Raw genomic sequence first — 23695 nt, forward strand, 5'->3', positions numbered from 1 at the left:
AATCACATAAAAATCCTTTAATCAACACATGCTATTTTCCCAGAAAATAGCTCATTATTCAATTAACCAATGCACAATGATCTCCCCTAGGAATCATTCGCACGTCCTGGCTTCGTAGCGATGCTCAGTTCCGCTCCCAGCGCGTTCGTGGCCAAGCACCCACTACGCAACGAGCGATGCCCAGTTCCGCGCCCAGCGCGTTCGTGGCCAAGTATCCTCTAGCCCCCACCAGCAGAGGAGGCACGGAGTCGGCACGAGACCATCTCGTCCGATCCCATCGTCGCCCAGCGACAATCCAGGGGACATCACTCAGTATATTCCGCTCCCGAGTGACCAGAGGAGCTCTACCGAGATAATGCCCCATCTCGGCTTGGGGTCGTGATACACACGCACCCAAAATCCTTTAACACATAAAAATTCAGTTTTCATTAAACACATGAACATGAATGCATGTACATGAAAACTCAGTTTCCTTTACAAACATGATCATGCGTGCAATATGCCATGTACATGAACAACACCATACCAACAACCAACATTTCACAATACCAACCAAATACACAACTCCATCCACAATCAATCCGACTCCCGAACTCCTCGGACTCAGTCTGGCATGTTCAACTAGATCACAATAATATGAGTTAGTGCAAAAATACATTTAAATCACGATAGTTATTTGGAAAAATACTTACAGCGCTATAATATGATTTTCGAAGGATCATGGAGCTGCAAAAGGTGGCGACACAGCAACGTAACAGTGTAAAATACACTGTGGCCGTGGGTCTCAAATACCCACTTTTGAATGGGGACAAACTAAGACCCGAAATTGATAGGGTAGAGCCTAGAGAGGTCGGTGAAGCCAATGGTGGTGGTGGTTTGCCGTGGGTGGCGGCGCAAATGGTGGTTTTAAGGCCAAAAAGTCTGAAACGGACATGGAGTTGAATGTGCTTCACCGGTGGCGGATCGAAACTGGGGTTGGGTCCATTGGATTGCTCGGAGGTCAAGGATGAAGTGGTGAAAAGATGGTGGCCGGAGGTGACGCGACGGCGGCGCTAGAGCTCAAGATGCGCCGCGACTTGGAGTTGGGCATGAGGGCTATCGGCGGCGAGATAGAGGCTGGGATTTACGGGGAAGGGTCGCCGGCCTGTGGGGGAGTGAACGGGATGGGCGGTGTCGCGCGCGGCGGTGGGTTGGGTGGAAGGATAAGTGCACAGGGAGAGAGAGAGGCAGTGTGTCGCGCGGGAAAGGAGATCCGAGGAAGAAAGGAAGAAAAATGAAAGAAAAAGAGAAAAAAGAAAAGTGGGGAAAAGAAATGAGGTCCAATCCTCACCTCTTGGGTCATAAAAAACGATCCAACGAAAATGATTTTAAAACAACAAATCAATTAAAATAATTTAAACGTAATGATACAATGAAAATAAAATAATTAAATCTCACAATCAATTAATTTAAAAAGAAGAACAATTTAAATGTACAACAATAAACAAATATTAAGAAAACATAACAATTTAATTTTCACAATTTAAAGATCATAAAATAACCCATTTAAAATATCCGATAATTATAAGATAAGAGAATAAATTTTTGAATTATTAAAAATAATCATTCAGTGAAAATACACTAAAATACAGGATGTTACATTATTTTTATTATGAGATTTTAAAAAAGTTGAATTATTTTTTGTGTTTTGTTTGAAAGTTTGAGAAAGTATAATGATTAAGTAATGATTAGAGGAAAAAGTTGAATATTTGAAATTAAAAAATATTTGTATTTATATTGTTTGGCTATTATTGAGAAGAAATAGAATGAGATAAAAGACTCTTGCTATCCAAACCAAACCTAAATATAATAACATGATTGGAAATTAATTTTTTACCATTTTCCATTTTGAATCCGTGATACATTAATATAAGGGAAAGTCTACTATGCCGCTCCACTCTGACCGTTCAATTTGATTTTAATATTTTTTTTTTAACTTAGTGGTTTAGGAAATAATTTTAAATATATTGATGTATTTTTTTTTATTTTTTAAAAATATTTAAATATATTAAAAAAATATGAAAAAAAAAAACAAAATCACTAAACAGTAAGTCCAGCAATAAGAATGAGACAGCATAGTAATCCCTCTCATAATATAAATCTCATTTTCTTTTTTTTTTTTTTTTTTTTTTTTTTTTTTATCCTCTTCTTGGCATCTCTGCAAGGAGTCCCATCACCATGCATGGTAATATGTGCCCGTGATTCCTAGGAAGACCCTTTGGATCCAAGCTAGCTAGATTAATTCAGAGCTCTAGAAAATACGGTCACGAGAGACGATGTGGAGCGATATCGGGTATCAAATTTTAAGGGCTTTGACCTACCTAGCTAGATAATTAGTTCATAAAGCTTTGATAATGATGCATCACCTGAAGCTAATAATTATATAATCATGGCTACTTAATTAATGAAGTCTACAATATTTTATATAATTAGATATTTAAAAACACTAATGCAAATTGCAAAGATCAATGGCAACTTATATATATCTTTTACTATAAGGTGGATGATTGCTGTCAATGTGTAACATTAATAGACATGCAATCCGTCTGCTATCTAATGTGTTTCAGTGTGTCATTTACTGTAAGGTCGATAATGATTATCAGTCTGGCCAATATTAAAAGACACTTCTTCCACTATCATGATGTCTTTCTTTCAATGCTACAGTTCTGCTACTTACAAGTTGATATGTCGACACAATGGCGATCGATTTACAATATATACAAGTGAGTTTTGCAATTCGCAAGTTGGTACGTCTTCCTACGTACGGCCTATTCTAATTATATATAAAAGAGAAAAAAATATTAATGCATTTTCAAATTAATTGATGTATAGGATTTCCAAATTAACATTAATGCATGTTTTGTTCATTTCAATAAGCAAACTTGCAAATAAACTTTTAATATATGCATTACAAGAAAACTGTTTATTTGTAACTAGTTATTTCCATTGAAAATACGTCTATTTTTTACATAAATAATCGTTATCGTCGTAAATAAGCCTTGAACCCTTAAGAGTACCGTTACCATGCACAAGCACAAGCTATGTTTTTTTGGAATAAATACATGCCGAATGAAGTAACCTGAGTGCCTGAGTCATTCAGTCATGAGGGAAACGTCCAAATTCTGCATGTTGAATATCATGATCAGTTAATGCCTGCCTTTTCCTTTATGATCATGATATTCTAGCTATAATACATACAAATCTTCACTTCCTTTAATGAAAGATTTAGAGGGAAGTTTGGGGCCGATCATACATTATCATTGAACATAAAATCTTTTGCAAAAGAGATTGATGAAGATGATCATGATCTGCATGAGGCCGTTGTTTAATTAATTATTGAAACAATGGCGTCAAGGTACAGATAGATCATCAACACTATCATGCATGCATGGTGCTTATCGCCTTCGGATAATTACATTTTGTTTTTTTACCTTTATCTGATCACATCATCCATGCACATCGTCCAAACCGTTGACAATAAAACATCGATCGAGCCAATAACAATATTATCAGGACTAGTACTATATTTTTTTAATTAACATGTAGTACATGATGCAGTTAAAACATCATGTATGAAAGCAACTTAATTTATGGGGGGAAAAGAAAATGTTGTACGTGTAAATAGCAAAAGTAAGTTCTTTTACTTCAAGGATAACTTCTTAATTACAAGGTTTATATTGGACATCATATATATAAATGAAAAAGGTAACATCGATCTGTGACTGTCACTAAAAATCAATCTCCTATAGTGAAAGCTAAATCATGAGATCGATGATGTTTTGTCCGTTATTAGTTAATCCACGAGTAAAAGTAATACTAGGTTCCACCACATACCCATTATCCAAGATTAACATTAAATTAAGTGTGCCTATCCTCTTTTTTGGTTTTTCTAAGATGTAGAAAGAGATCATCAAGTACAATGTTGTAGTCTTGTAGAGTTTCTAAATTTCTCCTTCACTTGATTTCCGGCCAACTTCCATAGAAGGTTGCTTCGATTCAAATGAAATAAATAATTAACCTACGTCCAATTCTTCTTTTTTTTTTTTTTTTTTTAATTTCATTTGGGGAGGAAGTTTCGAACTCCAAACCCCCATTTTAAAAATTAAAAATTTTATGACAATCAGATCACAGACTTTTGACAACGTATGTCCATTTCAAATGAAATAAATAGTATCTATTTAGTATAAAATATTGGGAGTAAAGTGGTCATTTCACTTGTCGAGATGAAACGAAGATTTAAGTCGAATGGAAAAACAAGGGGAGTGTTCATGGGCCATTTGGCAATCATGGAAACCAAAAAAAAAAAAAAAGGGAAATATTCTTGCATCCACTATTATTTTTCTTTGTGGAGGAGTAGTCCATCTATTTAGCGAATATGATTGTTAGCTTTGTATGATTACCTCGTTATGACCCACCCAACGACGGCCCATCGATTGATCAGGACCATTGACTTGCTAAGTTGGTGGGCCGTCCCTAACCCAATTAAGCTGGCCAGGTTGGTGAAAGGCACTATCAACCTTTTATTTTTCTTGTCATAGCAAACATTTTATATTATATCTTCTTTCGCCTTTGTAAATATGCTTTGAGAAATTTCTCAATTTTTTTTCTGGCAAAGGAGAGAGAGTAACTTGGTTTAATAAAGCAAAATTAAGCTAGTGATATCATGATCATAAAAGGCGATTGGGAGAGAGAGAGAGAGAGAGAGAGAGAGATCGAGATCTTGGGTATGAGATATATGCTGTATTGATGGTAGACTCGAGAAAAGTAGAGCCCTGTCTTTATTAGACAAATAAAAAAAGTAAACCTAGTAATGTCTCAGGAAGCCTCTCACCACAAAATCCCTTATAAATTTCTCATTCAGTAGCTCAATCTCACCTTACAGTTCTTTCTTGACTCTCAGTTCTCTCTTTTTCTGCCATATATTTCTCTGTATTTTGTGCTAGTTAAACTTCGTAGACAAGCAACAATGGTGTCCAAGAAGCCAAGAATTGTTATAATTGGAGCAGGAATGGCTGGTCTTACAGCTGCAAATAAGCTCTACACTACCACTGGCTTTAAAGACATGTTTGAGCTGTGTGTTGTGGAAGGTGGGAGAAGAATTGGTGGCAGAATTAACACTTCTGAGTTTGGTGGTGACCGGATTGAGATGGGCGCAACTTGGATCCATGGCATTGGAGGCAGCCCAATTCACCAAATTGCTCGAGAAATCCATGCACTAGAGTCTGAGCAGCCATGGGAATGCATGGATGGGTGCTCTGAAGAGCCTACCACCATTGCTGAAGGCGGGTTTGAGCTAAATCCCTCTATTGTCCAGCCTGTGACAACCCTCTTCAAAAACCTGATGGATTATGCTCAGGGGAAGATGATTGAAGACAGTGAAGGTAGTGAAGGATTTGATTACTCTAACCTTGCAGCCAAGGCTTTCAAGATTTGTACAAACAATGGTGGGCAAGAAAAGCTGAGTGTCGGTTCTTTTCTACGACAAGGCCTAAATGCTTATTGGGTTTCTAAAAAGGACCAGGGAGAGCTCAAAGGGTATGGTAACTGGAGCAGAAGGCTGCTTGAAGAAGCAATATTTGGAATTCATGAGAACATCGAGAGGACTTACACATCGGCTGGTAATCTTTTAACTTTAGATTATAGTGCAGAAAGCGAATATCGTATGTTTCCTGGTGAAGAAATCACCATTGCCAAAGGCTACTTGAACATTATCGAATCTCTAGCTTCTGTTCTACCACCTGGTTTAGTCAAATTAGGCGGAAAGGTCACCAGAATTGAATGGCAGCCTGAAGGCCATGGATCATCAGACAAGCAAAATGGTCATACTGCTAGGCCCGTGAAGCTGCAGTTCAATGATGGCTCGAATATGTTGGCTGATCATGTTATTGTCACGGTTTCATTGGGAGTACTTAAAGCCGGAATTCGTGAAGATTCAGGTATGTTCAACCCTCCCCTGCCTCCATTTAAGTCTGAGGCCATATCAAGGCTCGGTTATGGTGTTGTCAACAAGTTGTTTCTGCAAGTGGAGTGCCATGATTTGAGCAAGTTTCCATTTCTCCAAATGGTTTTCCATCATCCCGACTCGGAATTCCGGCATAAAAAGATACCCTGGTGGATGAGGAGGACAGCTAATCTGTGCCCAATTTACAGCAATTCGAGTGTCCTGCTATCTTGGTTTGCAGGGCAAGAAGCATTAGAGCTTGAATCACTTCAAGATGAACAGATCATTGATGGGGTTTCAGCAACACTTTCTAGCTTTCTATCACAACCCTACAAGCAAGTGAACTCAAACTCCCATGAACTATGCAATGGGAATGGGAAATCTGTGGAAAACATCCATGGAAATGAAGTGAAAGTCACAAAGATATTGAGAAGCCGATGGGGTACTGATCCTTTATTCTTGGGATCTTATAGTTATGTTGCGGTTGGGTCAAGTGGCGATGATTTGGATAAGATGGCTGAGCCATTGCCAAAACAAAGCAGTGCTGCTTCCCCTCCACCACTTCAAATTCTGTTTGCAGGAGAGGCAACGCATAGAACCCACTATTCTACAACTCATGGAGCTTACTTAAGTGGTCTTAGGGAGGCCAATAGGCTTCTTCAACATTATCACTGTGTTGGGGTTTAGGTTTAGGAAAATTAGTAGTTTATCTTCTTCTTCTTCTTTTCTTTAATGAACATTTGTTTCTATAATATTACTCTCAATTTCATCTAAAGCATCCATCTGTTTCTTTAAAGCGTTTAAGAGTGGGAAGAAAAGAAAGAATGTTTATGAAGGAGAAGAGAGAGAGAGAGAGAGAGAGAGAGAGGGATTATATTTAGATGTATTGCAAGAATTAAAGAACTTCCTTGCATTTTTATTTTTATTCATTTTCTGTTGGTTTCTCTTTGTTTGTGAGTGTAGTTTTGCTTTTCATTTGATCCCTTTATCTTCAAAGCAAACCAACTGAGATTGTGTTTGGCATTTAATATTTAAAAGTAAAGAACAAGAAAGCTTTGGATACCACTTCTCATTCTTTCTCCTCCACCATATCTCTCTCTCTCTCTCACATCAGTCATAACCAAGAACGTTTTTGTTTTGTTTCTTTCAATGGACAGGATCCGACAAACCCGGCTCTTTCCAGCTTGGAGCCTCTTCACCAGGTCCTTCTCTAGATCCGAGGCTTGTTACACTGCCTATGACATTATGCTCTTGAATCAAAACAAGTTCTTATCACCCTTTAAGATGGAATCAAAACAAAACAAAACAAATAACCGAAGGCATTCTCTTGTTCGAGTTAGAATAGGCCTTTGAGTAGCAAAATGAGCTGATCACATGAATATAATGAGATAAAACCATCACTCTTTTAGGGTCCCCCATGTCGTACATCACCTGCTCTTATTGGCCAGTAGGAATCAATCAGACCAGTAACCAAAGTGTCTGTAACAACGAGACAGAATTGGAGATGCTATTGGCCATCTGATTTCTCTGATCTTTTGTACAGAAGCTCTCTTGGATGGGACCCAATTAGAATGTTAGGTCCCATTCCATTCATAATATGTTAAAAAATTTAGACATACACTGAAGAGAGTTAGCTCTTAGTTGACAGCACAAGTGGGCTATCCCAATCCCACTTTGCAACTTTATACTTCTCTCCCCAGCAAATCCGTGATATGAAAAAATGGCACTCATAAACGTAAATGGCACAGATGCCTTTCATATCTATAATATCATACTGATATCAATCTATCTCTTTCCATGGTTTTTGTTGCTTGTACAGATTGATATCAACTGAGATCTTATCCAATTTCTTTACCGAATTGGATGCTCTAATGTAGAGAAAGATGTACGTAGCTTTAAATTCCCATATGGGGTCTACTCTGCCTTAGAATTCATACAGGAAGGCAGTATCGCTGACCCGATACAGCGATTATGACATCAAATTGTAAATACCAAACAAGCAAAGACAGAATCACATGATTTAAGGCACAAGTATTCCAGTGACCACAAATTTGCTGAGCATTTCTTGTTTTTATCTCTGATTTGATTTCCTGGAGATATGTGTCTGGGAACACTATAATGTCAAATCCAGAGCTATTCATAGTGACTCTATTATTGTAAAGATTTTCCAGACTCTCCCCCAAAAAAACTGGAATGTCCCACCCTGCTGTCCCTTTTTGCCTCCTGTGGGTTTCAATCAGTTTTGGATGATTGTGCATATCACTAGACCAATCTGTCACCTAGTCCTTGTCTAATTCATAAACAAACGAACGAGAATCTCCATTGCAACCAAACAGTGGCTGAATTAACATTTTATCACTTGCTTTTACCCTCTTTCTGCAATATAATCATCATTAACATCACCTTTATCCTTGATTGTGGCATGTTGATCTGTGGATTAATTCTCTAGCCTCTAATTACTTAACCCATTTACACTTTTCAGTTTTCAGTCAATGACACACTAATGATAACATAAAGTAAGGAGATAATAATCATTCTCTTAAGAGTGATTCATAAGCTTAAAAGAGAATATTAGTTGCATTAAGATAGATTTCAGGTTAAATAAGATAATATAAATGCACCTACCAGAAATCACCACGAATCTGGTTGAGCTTTTTGACCACTTGACTTGGGATGTTTTTTATTCGGACCGGTGAACAGACGACACGTGTACATCAGACAGTTGATGGTGCATGATGTTACCTCTACTTCTCCTGCAAGCGGTTTGCATCATGTTCCCTCGATACTCACAAATTTGGTCAAATTATTTCCCCTAGAGGACGACGACTGATGAAGGAAGGTACTATTATCATGTCTCTTACACTACCCCCAAACCAAAGAATGTATGGATCTCTTAGAAGTACCCAAAAACTTAAATCAGGGTTTAGAACTTTGGTTGTAAGCTAACAATTCAGTTCAATTATGGAGAACAAAGGGGGAGGCTGGAGGGGGCTTAAAACAGTTGATTTAACCATCTGCTTTTTTCAAAACTGCATCATCTACCACCTTTGGTCAACATATCTTTTTTTCCTTTAGGTGTCCCAAATTAGCTTCTTTAACCTAATGATCGATGTTTTACTTTTTTGCAAATCTTAGATTAGAAGCTTAATTATATATTAGGATCAGCTGTCTGTCTGCTTTACTCTTTCAAAATCAGAATATCTTTTCAAAAACTGATTTGAGTAAGTTATCGTATGGTATCTGACCCTTGCCTTTAAAAAGGGCCTTGTGATGACAGAAGAAAAGGAGACCCTTTAACCAAAAGAACAGCCAGCATTTTCTGAAAACTTGTATGAGGGAATCTAGCTAGAGGTCTAATCCTAGGGTCATAGGGGTCTTAGGATGGTTCCCAACTCCCGAATACTCACAAAACTGATCATTGAGAATTATGGTCCTATTGATACTATCTTTTACCTACAAAGACATTTCTGATGATGCAAAGCAACCATCTTTTATAGATCTGTCCTTCACAACAGTTCAAAAGCAATATCTTCTTGGATTTGTCCTGTTAATGAATGGTCCAATAATGCTCAAACCATTTGGGAACCACCCAGTAGAGAACAAAAACTATGATTCATAGCCATGTTGGCAAGATAGACTACAGGTAACTGTAAAACCAATGCTCTAGGTAATAACAAGTTACTGGATTTGTCTTGGTACTTTGTCTTTTTTCTTGTTTTTGTTTTTATTTTTGTTTTTTTTCACCTACCACTGGAACTGCCCTGGCCAATATAGCAGCAGAATCAGTGGAGAGAGATCGATGATTCATGCCTCTCTCAAGAGCTTGTCCCAATACTATCATCATTTATTGGTGCATTTACTCATTTTTAATCAATAAGGTTGTGAATAATTTCAAGGTTTTAGGTATGATTTATGTCTAATAAAGGTTATATGGCAGCGGGTGCCAATGAGAATCTGAGTCCAAAAAGGATCAGATTATGGGGTCAGTTCAGGCTCTTATGACAATTTTGTTGGACCAATCATATCATTCATTAGAATGAGAAATCTAATCAACAACGTTTATAAAGAATCACAAAAGAATGATAACCGAAGGTTACTGTACACTTAAAAAAATGTACCACCAAGAGCCTGAGGGCCTAATGGCATATAGTCCGGTTCTCCAAATAGCCAAGAGTCCGGTTCTGTCTACTCTAATAAGCTCTACCTCATTTTATGCATCATCTATTTTTAATTAAAATTTTTTATTTTATAACATAAATACTTCTTATGGATAAATAAGCTTGCTGATATTTTACATTCTACTTTCCATGCAAACTATTAAAATTGACACAGTTATAAATTGAGTACACTTTCGACCTTTGGAACTAAGTAAAAGATGTTTTAAACTTTACACCATATCTATTAAGCCAAGTAGTACGCTTCATTGAACTTAGATATCGTGAAAATAGATGATATTATACAATTGGGTAATGCTAGGCTGCCGTCGAGCTGTGACCGTTGAGTGTGACGCCTAGGCAAAACTCATCCTTTTTATTTTTTTATTATTTCTTTTCATATTTTTTTAACATCTTTAAACATACTTTTTTAAAAAAATATCAATATACTAATATTCACTTTCATAATCAGTAAGTAAAAAAAATTAAATATATGAACAATCAAAATAAAGAGGTAAATTGAGTGGGCAAAGTTGCATTTATTCTTTACAATTTAGACCATCAGATTTTAGGAGCATTTTTCATTTGACAGTCTAGTAATAATTAGATAATACAATGTGTCAGTTTTGATAGTTTGAGATTAAAAAATAAAAAAAACAAACAAACAAACAAACAAACGTATCATAATCATTGATGAGAGGATAAATTATATATATATATATATATATATATATATCTTTTCTTTCTTAGCAAATTCCTTGAAGTGTCTTGACTTGGTGTAGGTTACATCTCTTTTGCTCCAAAATAGACCCACCAAGCAAATGAGTCATAATGAGAAAGCTTTTAAAACCTTAAGTAACATAATACCAATGGCCCATCTCACAAAAGGCTGAAACTCACGGGAGCTTCACATGGAGCATTTACAACTTACAAGACAACTGAGAAAAGCTTTTTAAAAGAGAAATGCTGTTTGTCTTTTAAATTAGGGTTCTTTGATTATTGGTTTCAAATGATTGAAGAATTTTTGTTATTTTTTATTTATTTATTTATTTATCTACAAGTATTTGATACGTTGGAGATAATAAAAGCCTGACCAAAATCATTTTTTCTTTTGGAAATTCGAAGAAGCTTGTTGGTTGGTGGACATTATTATTAAAAGCTTCTAATGAGGCGACGGCTTTTGATCTTACAATTGCTTGGGCCGTCCCAACAAAGTTGAGTAGATTAATTTGACATTTAATAAGACGACGTACGTCGACGCTGAAACACACCATCTTGTCTCAGCAGCAACTTTTGGCTTTCAACAAATCAAAGGACAGTCCTATGCTAGGTCCATTTAATAAAGAAAAATTTTATAAGAAAATTTTACACTACACATCTGATCTACTTAACTAACGTGTGATTTTTCATTCTTGTCCTTCCATTTAAACATTAAACATAAATGGAAGGATAAGAATGACAAATCACATGTTAATTACATAAAAATATTCGGTATAAAGCTTCTTTATAGAATTATTATTTAAAAAAAGGCATGCTCTTACCCCACCGGAAGAGAGATCTGGTGATTTGGTGGATATATTTCTTAATTGTTCATAGATCATGCATCTCCATGATGATTTCAAGCACGTTTATTTTCCATTAATTTTTTTTTCTTTAAAAAAAAAGGAAAAAAAGAGGAAGAGTGTTCGAGTTTAAATCTATCATATAATGTTGTGTTGAATTTTTTAAATAGTGCCAACTCATATAATCATTTTTTAATAGAAAATTTTTATACGTCATGCACATTATAACTATCCAATTTTCATCCCGTCACATTTATCACCATCTAATGATAATAAATATGTAACATCTTAAATAATTATATGAAAGTAAGATGAACGTGTGGTGTATACCATTATTTTTTTAATATTGTGTCTATCCCTTTGGATTGAAAAACTCAATTCGTATAGACTTAAACTAATCAATTGGTCAGATGGAACCCCTGTCATACAGATTGCAGAACTAATAAATTGGGTTATTATATGCCACCCAATAGTGTTGTGTCCGTGCGTGTATCTTGATTTGTTAATTCCATTAGAAAAGACGATATATATGGGTGCCACTTTATGTTTTTCAATTGTTAAAACTAGAAGAACTTATCTCTCCAACTTTGAGATGCTTCCCCGCAATCATGTGGGCATTTCTTTTGGTACTGCATGCATTTGCCACGGGAGCCGAATGATTTTTTTTTTTTCACCCACAAAGCAACTTTGCATACAAGAGAATATAATATAAATAATTATATATATTTTTTGTCATTAGCTTAAATCTTTTAAATAATTATTTTACATGATATCAGAACATATGTCATGAGTTTGAATTCAGAGTATATAGTACTCTATTCCATTTAATTATATATTTCGCGTGTTCAACCCACTCATTAGGATGAGTCTATCTCACATGTAAGGAACCAAGATAGTTAACACTTAAGAATGTTATATAAATAATTAAAGTTTTAGGATAAATAGTAATTTCACACAAGAGAAGAGGAGAAAGATTCCCAACAAACACCCTAATTCGTCATTGATCTTGAGCTAAATTAAAAATAGAAATCTAAGGTTATGTTGGGATGTTGAGATGAGTTGAATTGAGTTGTGAATAATAATATTTTGTGGGTTCTATTGAGATGGGTTTAGCTTTTTTAAGTTGAGATGAGTTTAATTTTTTAGGTTGAAATATATGAAATAGGTTGAGATAAGTTAAATTTTTTTACGAGAAGCTGAAAAAGTAGTAGATCACATCAATGATTGGTTTGAGATGAGTTGAGTTTGGTTTAACAACCAAACACAACCTAATTGATGGGTTGTAGCTCTTGTCCAAACACCTTGGGAGAGCCAATTGTGATTTTAGAATAGCCATGATCAAAGCCACAACTTTTAGGCCTGCTTTGGATATTGAAATAAGATAAAAAATCTTTGAATAGTAGTGTTATGGTTTGAGTTAAAATATTTTATGGAGTTTTGGGAAATGAGATAAAATGTTGAATAAAAATATTATAAAGTTAAAATATTGTTAAATTATAATTTTTTAATATAATTTTTATTTTATGATTTGAAAAAATTGAATTATTTTTTGTGTTTCCTTTGAAAGTTTGGAAAAATTCTAATGATTATGTAATAATTAGATAAAAAAAGTTGAGAATTTTAAATTGAAAAGTGATTGTGTTTGAGTGATATTTGGATGTTAAGATGATATTTCTCGGTTCATCTCATCTCAACATACAAACAGAGCCTTAAAGTGCTCCACATTCAACTATTGTGACGCGTATGATAGAAATATTCACTCATCCTTCAAATTCTCCTAATTTTCAATTAGGGGATCAAAACAAGAACATATATAGTTGGAGAGAGAGCAGATTGTGGCCAATGGTTTGCTCTTTATATATGTCTAACCTTTTCCCATGCAATTCATATATCTATAGAGCCAATGGGTCACTTCCTTCTAGTGCACAAAACTCAAGAGTAGTTTGAAAATGGCAGCAAGGAAATCAAGAATTATATATTGACGAGTGACGTGCATGCATTTTTATCGCAAATTTTTTAAGAAAAATGAAAATCCATCAGTTAGGTAGCATGAGGATCATTCATCTTAAGACCATGTCAGATCGAGAATATTGCTTTATCACCAATGATTATGTTCCTCCTGTCCACTTCACGTACAGATCATGAGATTCCTTTGAATAATGATGCACATGAAGACTTGTCTATATGTCATTAATAATATATACCTACCAAATTATATGCATGATGTCTTCCATTTTCATGCATTAAAGAAAGTACTACTGTTCCAATTTTCTGTTGAACGACTCACTGCATCGTGTACTACTGCATGCATGCGCGCTTCATCAGTATTCCAAAAGTTAGCTAGCTACTTTGGAAAACTATAACTGTTTTATGGCTCTTATTGTCATGAAGTGACGTAGTTACGTTTGATTTTTAAGATGAATTGAATTGAATTGGGAATAATAATATTTTATAAAATTTATTGAGATGTGTTTAACTTTTTTAAATTGAAATGAGATTAACTTTTCAAATTGAAATGTATGAAGTAGGTTGAGATGAGCTTAACTTTTTTATTAGAATTTGAAAAAGTAATGGGTCCAATCAATAATTAGTTTAGGATGAGTTGAGTTTGGTTCAACAACCAAACACAACCTCAACTCTCTTTGGGCTTATTTTATGTACTTAGTTACCACTTAATTACCATGTACTCAGGCTGGTAAATTGTGAATTACACCAAACAGCTTTCCTGCATTTGACATGAGCTAAAAGAATTGCCATTAAAAGGTGCTGAGACTCAAATTTTCAGACGCAGTCTTCTCTAAGCTTACTTTGAGGAGAAAGCTTGGGTGAAGGGATAGTATCGGCTTGCTCGTAGAGTGAGGGAGGAGGAGTCTCTACTAGTCTATTCACAGGACCGGGGTAGGCAGTGATGGAGAATTTGGAGGAAAGGTGAGACAAGTTTTAACTTATAGAGGAAGAAATTGTTGTAATTGAGCTAAGTACAGAGCATATGGGAAAGGTGACAGCAGAGGGAAATAGAAGCCTAGTAGGGAAACTATTCTCAGATCGTAAAATAAGTAACGAAGTGATTAGATCTACTATGACTAAAATCTAGAGGCTGGGGGATCGTTTACTTTTCATGACATAATCTCAAATCTATTTATGGTAACGTTTGATAACCAGAAGGATAGGCAGAGAAATCTAGAAGGAAAGCCATGGTTATTTGATAATCAACTACTGATTCTAAAACCATTTGATGGATTTACCCTAGAAGATGAATTTTTACCATGAGGAATTATGGGTTCACTTGAAAAATTTGTCATTGGCATGTATGACTCGAGAAATAGGGAATCAAATTGGAGCAACAATCGGGATTGTCAAAGAAGTAAATGTATGTGAAGATGGGATTGGATGGGGAAGCTATTTCATAGTGAAGATTGAACTAGACCTAAGGAAATTGATAGCAAGAGAAAGAGCTGCCAATGTATTGGGAAACATAATTTGGGTGCCACTGAGTTACGAGAAGCTTCCAAAGCCATGTTTTAATTGCGAAAGAATAATACATGGAATAGAGGGATGTGTGGGACTGGAAGGGACTGGTGGTAGATCCCAGTACAGGACATGGCTTCAAGCTTATCATACATCAAGGGGGGAAATACGAAGAAACAGAGTAGTACCCACAGAGAACGTATGGGGGAAAATGAAGGGGAGTATAACAGTGATAATGTGCAAGAAGAAGGGCTGGCTAATGATAATTTTACTCCTACATAGGCTGATAAGGGGATGGACAAGGAAGAGATGTTGGCATTGACTCTGAAAAAGGGTCACAGGCTTCTAAGAATGAAGTGAAAAACAATGTGTTTGTTGAAAATACTAAAAGAAGGGATGGGGAGGATGATTACAAAAGGGTGGAATCTCTAGTGGAGAGGCCTTCTATGCCTAAATATGAGACTAGCTTACAGTAGCTCGCTCATGCTAAGAAAGAGATGGATGAAGATAAGGGGATGGCAGAGAGGGGAAGGTGGAAGAGAAGGGCACGGATTGCAGGAAAGAAAGGGGCCCTAGGTTTACCATCTTGGTGTAAACGTAATTTGTTCATTGATGTTTCTGCATATAGCAGTGAGGGCCTCTTAATGAAGGGTAGATTGAATGTTAAAGAAGGGGGATTCAGGAGAAACTTGTCAATGGTAGAGGCTGCTAGTCAACCCTACCAACCATTATGAAAATACCAAATTGGAACTGTCGGGGGCTTGGGAACCACTAGACAGTTCAAAACCTTTACCTATTGGTGAAGGCTAAGAAACCCAAGATGGTCTTCCTAATGGAGACTAAATTAGTAGCTTGCAAGTTTAAGGGTATTAAAAAGAAGTTGGGTTGGGAGTGGTGTTTTATTGTAGATTCATTGGGTAGAAATGAGGGTTTGGCTTTGATGTGGAGTAGAGAGGTGGATGTGGAAATAGTTAATTTCTCCCACTATCATATTAATGCTACAGTTATGTGTGAGGAGAAAACGTTGTCATGGCTATTCACTAGTTTTTATGGGCATCCTGAGGCAAGAGAAAAGGGACATGGAATCTCCTATCATTGTTAATCCATCAACAGAAAACCATGGTGCATAATTGGTGATTTTCATAAGATAGTGTGTCAAGATGAAAAGGTGGGGGTAGGGAGGAGGAACCTAGACCAGAGGCTCAGATGGAAGAATTCAAAAAAGTGCTAGAAGCAAATAGCATTTTTGAGTTGGGGTGGAAGGAAAATAAGTATACTTGGATTATTAAGCATGCAGATAATACTTTTACAAATGAGAGGCTAGACAGAGTTGTTGCCAACTCCTAGTGGTCTGAGACTTTCTGAGATAGAGAAGTTGAAGTGCTAACAGTTACCCAATCAGACCATAAGGCCTTGTTGCTAAACCTGAGACAAGAAAATCCAGTGAAAAGAAAGAAAAAGAGAATATCCAGATCCGAAGCAAAATGGATAAGGGATGAGGAAGGAGGACTAGTGATAGAAGAGACTTGGAATAGATGTGTAGCAGAACGAAATCCATTAAAGAAGGTGCAGGGAAAGTTGAATAGCTGTAAGGGAGATTTGATTAGATGGAGTCTAGTTAGAGATAAGGAGGTTGAGATAGTTGTGAAGCAAAAAACTGAAAGACTCAAGATTGAACAAGAGAATGAGGGTTCCCATAATGCTGAGTTAATTAAGAATCAGCAAGGAGCGCTAGGTTTGCTTCTGGAGCAAGAAGATTTAAAGTAGAGACAGAGAGCAAAGAGAACTTGGTATCTGTTGGGGGACAAAAATACCAAGTTCTTCCACTCATGTACTAGCCAGAGAAGGAGGAATAATCAGGTTAAGGAATTAAAGAACTCCCAGGGTAGCGTGGTGACAGAGCAAGATGAGATAAAGGGTGTTGTTTATGATTATTTTAATAATATATTCTGCTCATCACACCCCACAATGGAAGCTATAGAGGAATGCCTTAAAGAGGTTGAATCGAGATTCACTAGTCAAATGAATGAAGAGTTATAAAAAGGGTTCACAAGAATTGAGGTGGAGGAAGCTTTGAAGCAAATGGGTTCCTTGAAATCCCCAGCCCTGATGGGTATAGAGCTTGTTTTTATCAAGCATATTGGAGCATTGTGGGGGAGGAGGTAAGTAAGGCTACATTAAGTTTCCTAAATGGGAAGGGGGGCCTGAAAAGCTGTGTTAATTGTACTTATTTAGCCCAGATTTCTAAAGTTAAAAACCATTTTGTTGTGAGTGAATTCAGGCCAATCAGTCTATGTAACATGCTTTATAAACTTGCTTCAAAGATACTTGTTAATAGGCTGAAGAAAGTGCTCCTTGCCATTATTTCCGGCAATCAAAGTGCCTTTATACCTAGAAGATTCATAACTGATAATGTTATGATAGCTTATGAAACATTGCACACGATGAAGACAAGACAAAGAGGAAGGTGTGGAAGTATGGCTCTCAAGTTAGACATGCCAAAAGCTTATGATAAGATAAAGTGGAAATACTTGGAGTCTATGATGAGAAAGCTGTGATTTGGAGGTAGATGGATCTCATTGATAATGAAGTGTGTGACAATAGTGACACATTCAATCCTTGTTAATGGGGAGCCTAAAAAGATATCAAACCAACAAGAGGAATAAGATAAGAGGATCCTATCTCCCCTTACTTATTTATCCTTTGTGCAAAAGGGCTTAGTTCTTTTATTAACTCAACTGATAGAAGGGGGGACATATGGGGAGTTGCAGTATTAAGAGGAGGAACAAGAATAAATCACTTACTCTTTGTCGATGATTGTGTAATATTTGGGAGAGTTAAGATAGTTGAATGGCTGAAGATCCAAGTTTTATTGAGAGTGTATGAAGAGGCCTCAAGCCAATGCTTAAATATGAAGAAGACTACCATCTTTCTCAGTTCAAAATATTGATGGATTAACTAGGTCACATATCCAAAGTGCAGTGGGGGTATCTATATGTGGAAGCTATGAAAGATATCATGGCATTCCAGCCATAGTGGGTAGATCAAGATATAATACATTTAGAAATCTAAAAGAGAGGGTCTGGTCCAAAATCAGTAGCTGGAAGAACTCCTTTCTATCGCAGGCAGGTACGGAGATTTTGCTAAAGGTTGTTGCTCAAGCAACACCTACATTTGTTATGAGTGTTTTCAGATTACCTCGAAGGCTGTGCAAGGAGATATCATCCCTCTTGGCAAGATTTTGGTGGGGACAGAAACAAGATGATAAGAAAATTCAATGGAGAAGCTAGTTTAAAATGGGAGAATAAAAAAAGAATAGAGGGCTGGGATTCTGAGATATTGAAGGTTTTAATAAGGCAATGCTTGCAAAGCAGTGCTAGAGGATATTGAAGTAGCCTAATTCACTGGTGGCAAAGATAACAAGAGAAAAGTATTTTAAAAATGTGGGGCTGGTAGATGCCAAGGTGGGTTGTGGTCCTTCCCTCATATGGAGAAGTTTGTGGTCCTCCCTAGACTTAGTGAAAGAGGGATTTTTATGGAGAGTGGGGGATGAAAATAGAAATAAAATTTGGAAGGATAAGTGGCTGCCAACTCAAATTTCTCATTGTGTGCAATCTCTTATAAAAATTACCTAGTGAGTCAAAGGTACACCAGCTCATTGAATCTGAAACTAGGGTATGGAAAAAAGAACTGGTTTTTGATACTTTTATTGAAGTTGAAGTTGAAGTCATCTGTAGTATTCCTCTGAGTAGGTGGGGTGCAGTTGACAAAATGGTGTGGGGAAGATCAAATTATGGCAAGTTCTCAGTGAAGAGTTCTTATCATCTAGAACATGAAAGAATGAAAATGATGAAAGGGGAACCTTCAACAGGGAGTAACTCAAAAACTGTGTGGAGCCTGATATGGGGGCTAAATGTACAAAGTGCGGTCAAGCACTTTCTGTGGAAGGTAGGTCATGATTTACTCCCAACCAAGCAAAACTTATTCAAGAAGCAGATCATTGATACTAATAAGTGTCCAATCTGTGAGAGGGAGACTGAGACAACCATGCACGCACTTTGGAGCTGCCCTGCAGTGTCAGATGTCTGGGCAGAAATTGATAGCCTTGTGCATAAGTGGATTAGCTCAGATTTTGATTTTGTGGCCCTATGGAAAAACTGAATTTATATTTGAAAATGGAGGAAGTGGAGGTGGTAGTTTGTATTATGAGGAAGATCTGGCTATGAAGGAACTCACTGTTGTTTGAAAAAAAAAATTGGTGACTCGAGAAGTATCATAAAAGCTGCAAGTTATGGACTGAGTTCATCACTACTCAGAATCATCAATAGATGGCACATATGAATGGGAACACTGATAGAAGATTGGTCAAGAGGGAAAAGCCACCTGAGTTGGTAATGAAAACAAATTGGGATGTTGTTGTAGATGCTCATCACAAAAGGGTAGGTGTTGGAGTGGTTATCAGAGACTCAAATGGTGAGTTGGTAGCATGCCTTTGTTCAAAAGTTGATCATACCAAGAACCCGATTGTTGTTGAAGCTTTGGCATTAAGGAGAGCTGCAATTTTATGTGCAGAACTGGGGTTCTCGGATGTGATATTGGAGTGGGACTCCCAGTTGAGAGTGAAAGCTAGAAGTAGTGGGGAGGAAATATGGGCTGAGTATGGGAACATTATTGAAGATGTAAGGAAAGTGATGTCTGAAAGGTCAAACTGGTGTAGAAAATTTGTGTATAGAGAAACAAACGATATAGCACACAAGCTAGCTAAGCTAGCACTTAATTTTTCTGATGAGAGTGTGTGGATAGATGATGGTCCAGTAGAGATTAATAATGATATACTAAATGAAAAATAATATTGTAATGATTGAGTTGTATTGATTTCAATAAAGTATTACCTTCTGACTTTCAAAAAAAAAAAAAAAAGGCGCTGATTAAACATGAGTGAGGACACAAAGCTAGCGTTCCTGCATGTCTTAACAAATCCTTCATCATTTTTTTTCAAGAGTATATTTGAGCGCTAAAAGTCTTCTCTCTCTTTTTTTCTCTAGGGAAGGGGAGTGGGGTAAAGTGGGGTCCACAAAATATTCTAACAGAATTGGAGGTGGCAGAGACGTAAGGGACGTGCACAACGGTTTTGTTACGGCTGAGTGGGAGCACTGAAGGTGGCAGAAGAGTGGTGGTCAGAGGAGGTGACGCCAGTTTTTCCATAGTTTTCTGGTAGTAAGGGTGGCTAGCAAGGGGGTAAAACATGAATGAGATAGAGAAGAGCTAGAAAAGTATGAAACTAACAGAGGAGGAAACTAAATGCATCGATTTGGATGATGAGATACCAGCGAAATTGAAAAACAAGGAAGATTGCAATCTGGTAGGGAAAGTTTGTGTGGAGAGAAGCATTAGCAGGATGGTGATAGAAAATACAATGGCAAAAGTGTGGAGAATTAGTAGAAAAGCTCAGTTCCAGGAGGTGGGAACAAATATGTTTGTTATAACTTTTGCCAACCAAGCTAATAAACAAAGTATTCTCCAAGGCAGGCCATGGTTATTTGATAACCAGATATTTGTGATAATGCAGCTGAATGGGTCTATCCCTCCTCAGAAGATGGATTTTAGCAGAGAAAGGATGTGGATTCAACTACACGATTTACCCTTAGCATGTATGAATAAGGATAGAGGAGAGGTGATGGGAGAGACTATTGGTAGTGTCCTGGAAGTGGAGACTCTAGTTGATGAAAGTGGTTGGGGGTCCTTTCTAAGAATCCTTACAGAATTAGACTTGAAAAAACCATTGGCTAGGGGAAGAACCATTACTATAAAAGGGCAAGTTCTCCGGATACCTATTAAATACGAGAAACTACCAAATTTCTGCTTTAGATGTGGGTGCATTATCCGTGAGGAGGCAGGATGCAAGGGGAAGGATGACGAGGAGATACAGTTTGGTGCTTGGATGAGGGCTGGGGTGAGAGCTAAGTTCCAAAAACAAGGAGAGAGTAGAAGGAGCCCAATTAGAAATGGAGCTAGCAATGAGAGACGTGAACCAGCTGTAATAACGAAGGTGAAGGAGACACTACCAGAGCAGAATGAAGTTCAGGGAGGGGTAGAGTCAGATTCAGGAATCAAGGTAGAGAGGGAGGTAGGTAAAGAGGCAAGGGAAATTGAAAGGGAGTGGAGTATGTTGGACTGTCCACCAGCAAATAAGGGAGTGAAGGAAAATACAAAAGAAAGTCAAGAAATATTAAGTGAGGAAGGGAGGGAAGAGATGAGCTTATTGAGAGAGGGAGCTGAAAATAGTAAAAGTTTGATGAGGGGGAGAGGAAATTCTAAAGGAGCTTGGAAGAGAAGAGCAAGAGAGCAAGGTGACATAACCATTTTTCATAGTGTGTCAAGCCTTTCTAAGAGATTATTTAGCCCTATTGTTGAAGGGAAGGAGGAGGAAAGGGGGAGGAAGAGGTTAAAAAGTACCTATTGTGAGGTTCATGAAGAGTCACAAATATTGGTGGAGGCTGGTGGACAGCCCCACCAATCATTATGAAAACTCTTAGTTGGAACTGCCGAGGGCTTGGCAACCCCCGGATAGTTCAAGACCTTTGCCAATTGGTAAAGGAAAAGAGGCCAAATGTGATATTCCTCATGGAAACGAAGTTGAGGAGTGGGAAATGTGATAGTATTAAAAGAAGAGTGAGGAGTGAGGGCTGTTTTGTGGTGGAACCTGAGGGAAGGAAAGGGGGGTTAATGTTACTTTGGGATCAGACCACAAAAGTGGAAATTCTAAACTATTCCAAAAGACACATTAATGCTTGGATTACAAATGAAGAAGGGAATGAGAGATGGTTGTTGACAGGCATCTATGGGAAGCCTAAAACTAGATTGAGGGCAAAAGCTTGGCAGTTGTTGGTATCTTTGAGATCAATAGATGAGGTTGGTTGGTGTGTGGTGGGGGATTTCAATGAAGTTCTTACACATGATGAAAAGAAAGGGGGCAAACCAAGACTAGAGAAACAAATGGGCAGGTTTAGAGAAGCATTGGGAAAGGAGGTCTGTTTGACTTGGGGTGGAGAGGTGATAAATTTACTAGGAGCAATAAGCATGGGGATGAGACCTTTACCAAGGAGATGCTTGATAGAGCAGTAGCTAATCTAAGGTGGAAAAGGATGTTCAGGGAAGGGTGGGTGGAGGTTCTTGCAGCTAGGTGCTCTAATCATAGACCCATCCTATTATGTTTGAACCAGGAAAATACCAATGTATGGAAGAGGAAGAGGCTTTTCCGTTATGAGGTCAGATGGTCTTTGGAGGAAGATTGTGAAGAAGTTATAAAAAGAGCTTGGAAAGTGAGAACAACAGGGAGGGACGTAGACATGGATTTGCAGATGCTACTGGAAGAAAGTAGAGGAGCTTTTCAAAGGTGGAGTAGGAAGATTGTTCAAGATAAGGGGAGACTTCTAAAGTAAAAAACAGAAAAGCTTAAAATATTACAAGAGGATGAAGGGAGTCACAATATGGTGGAGATAAAGAAAATTCAAGAGGAGATAGGGACCTGTCTTGAGATGGAGGATATGATGTGGAGGTAAAGGGCAAAGATGGATTGGTACAATCATGGGGATCGAAATACAAAGTTCTTCCATAGTTGTGCAAACCAAAGGAGGAAAAAGAATATGATCAAGCAGATTTTTGATGTTTATAATATGAGGCAGACCAATCCTGAGAAGGTTGAAATGGTTTTTAACAACTATTTTCAGAATCTTTTCACCACCTCAGACCCGAGTTTTGAAGATATTGAAGATAGCTTGAGGGAGGTGGTACCCTGTGTGACAGATGATATGAACATTTTCCTAACAAAAACTTTTACCAGAGGAGAGGTCGAGGAAGCTCTTAAACAAATGGCTCCATTAAAATCACCAGGTCTAGATGGATTTGGACCATGTTTTTATCAAAAGCATTGGCATATAGTAGGTGATGAAGTGTGCAAAGCTGTCCTGTCATGGCTCAATGGTAATGATCTAATTCCCTCAATGAATTATACTTTTCTTGCACTCATTCCTAAGGTTAAAGATCCAAAAGTGGCCAGTGACTATAGGCCTATAAGCCTTTGTAATGTTGCTTACAAGATCATGTCAAAAGTCTTGGCAAATATGTTGAAAAAATTTCTGAATGTAGTAATTTCACCCAACCAAAGTGCTTTTATCCCTGGAAGATTGATTACTGATAATATAATGGTGGCATATGAGGTGCTTCATTCAATGAAATCTAGGAAAAAAGGCAAATTAGGGAATATGGCTATCAAACTAGATATGTCTAAAGCTTATGATAGGATTGAATGGTGTTATCTAGAGGCTGTCATGGGGAAGTTGGGATTTAGCAGGAAATGGATTGAACTCATTATGAAGTGTATTTCAACTGTGAGCTATTCTATTTTAATCAATGGAAGCTCTGGGTCAAGATTCTATCCTATGAGAGGTTTGAGATAGGGTGACCCATTGTCTCCATACCTTTTCATTTTGTGTGCTGAGGGGCTTAGTGCACTGCTAAATCAGTCAGAC

At 37.3% G+C, this 23695-nt stretch overlaps 1 protein-coding gene across 1 annotated transcript; it reads left to right on the forward strand.

Moving 5' to 3' along the window:
- The first annotated feature begins 4652 nt into the window (after window positions 1–4652).
- Window positions 4653–6905, forward strand: LOC121253164 (probable polyamine oxidase 5). The gene has a single exon (XM_041153106.1). The coding sequence runs from the start codon at window positions 5006–5008 to the stop codon at window positions 6665–6667; it is 1662 nt and encodes a 553-aa protein (XP_041009040.1). The 5' UTR covers window positions 4653–5005; the 3' UTR covers window positions 6668–6905.
- The last annotated feature ends 16790 nt before the right edge of the window (window positions 6906–23695 follow it).

This window comes from Juglans microcarpa x Juglans regia, chromosome 2S, assembly GCF_004785595.1.
Source record: "Juglans microcarpa x Juglans regia isolate MS1-56 chromosome 2S, Jm3101_v1.0, whole genome shotgun sequence".
Classification (NCBI taxonomy): domain Eukaryota; kingdom Viridiplantae; phylum Streptophyta; class Magnoliopsida; order Fagales; family Juglandaceae; genus Juglans; species Juglans microcarpa x Juglans regia.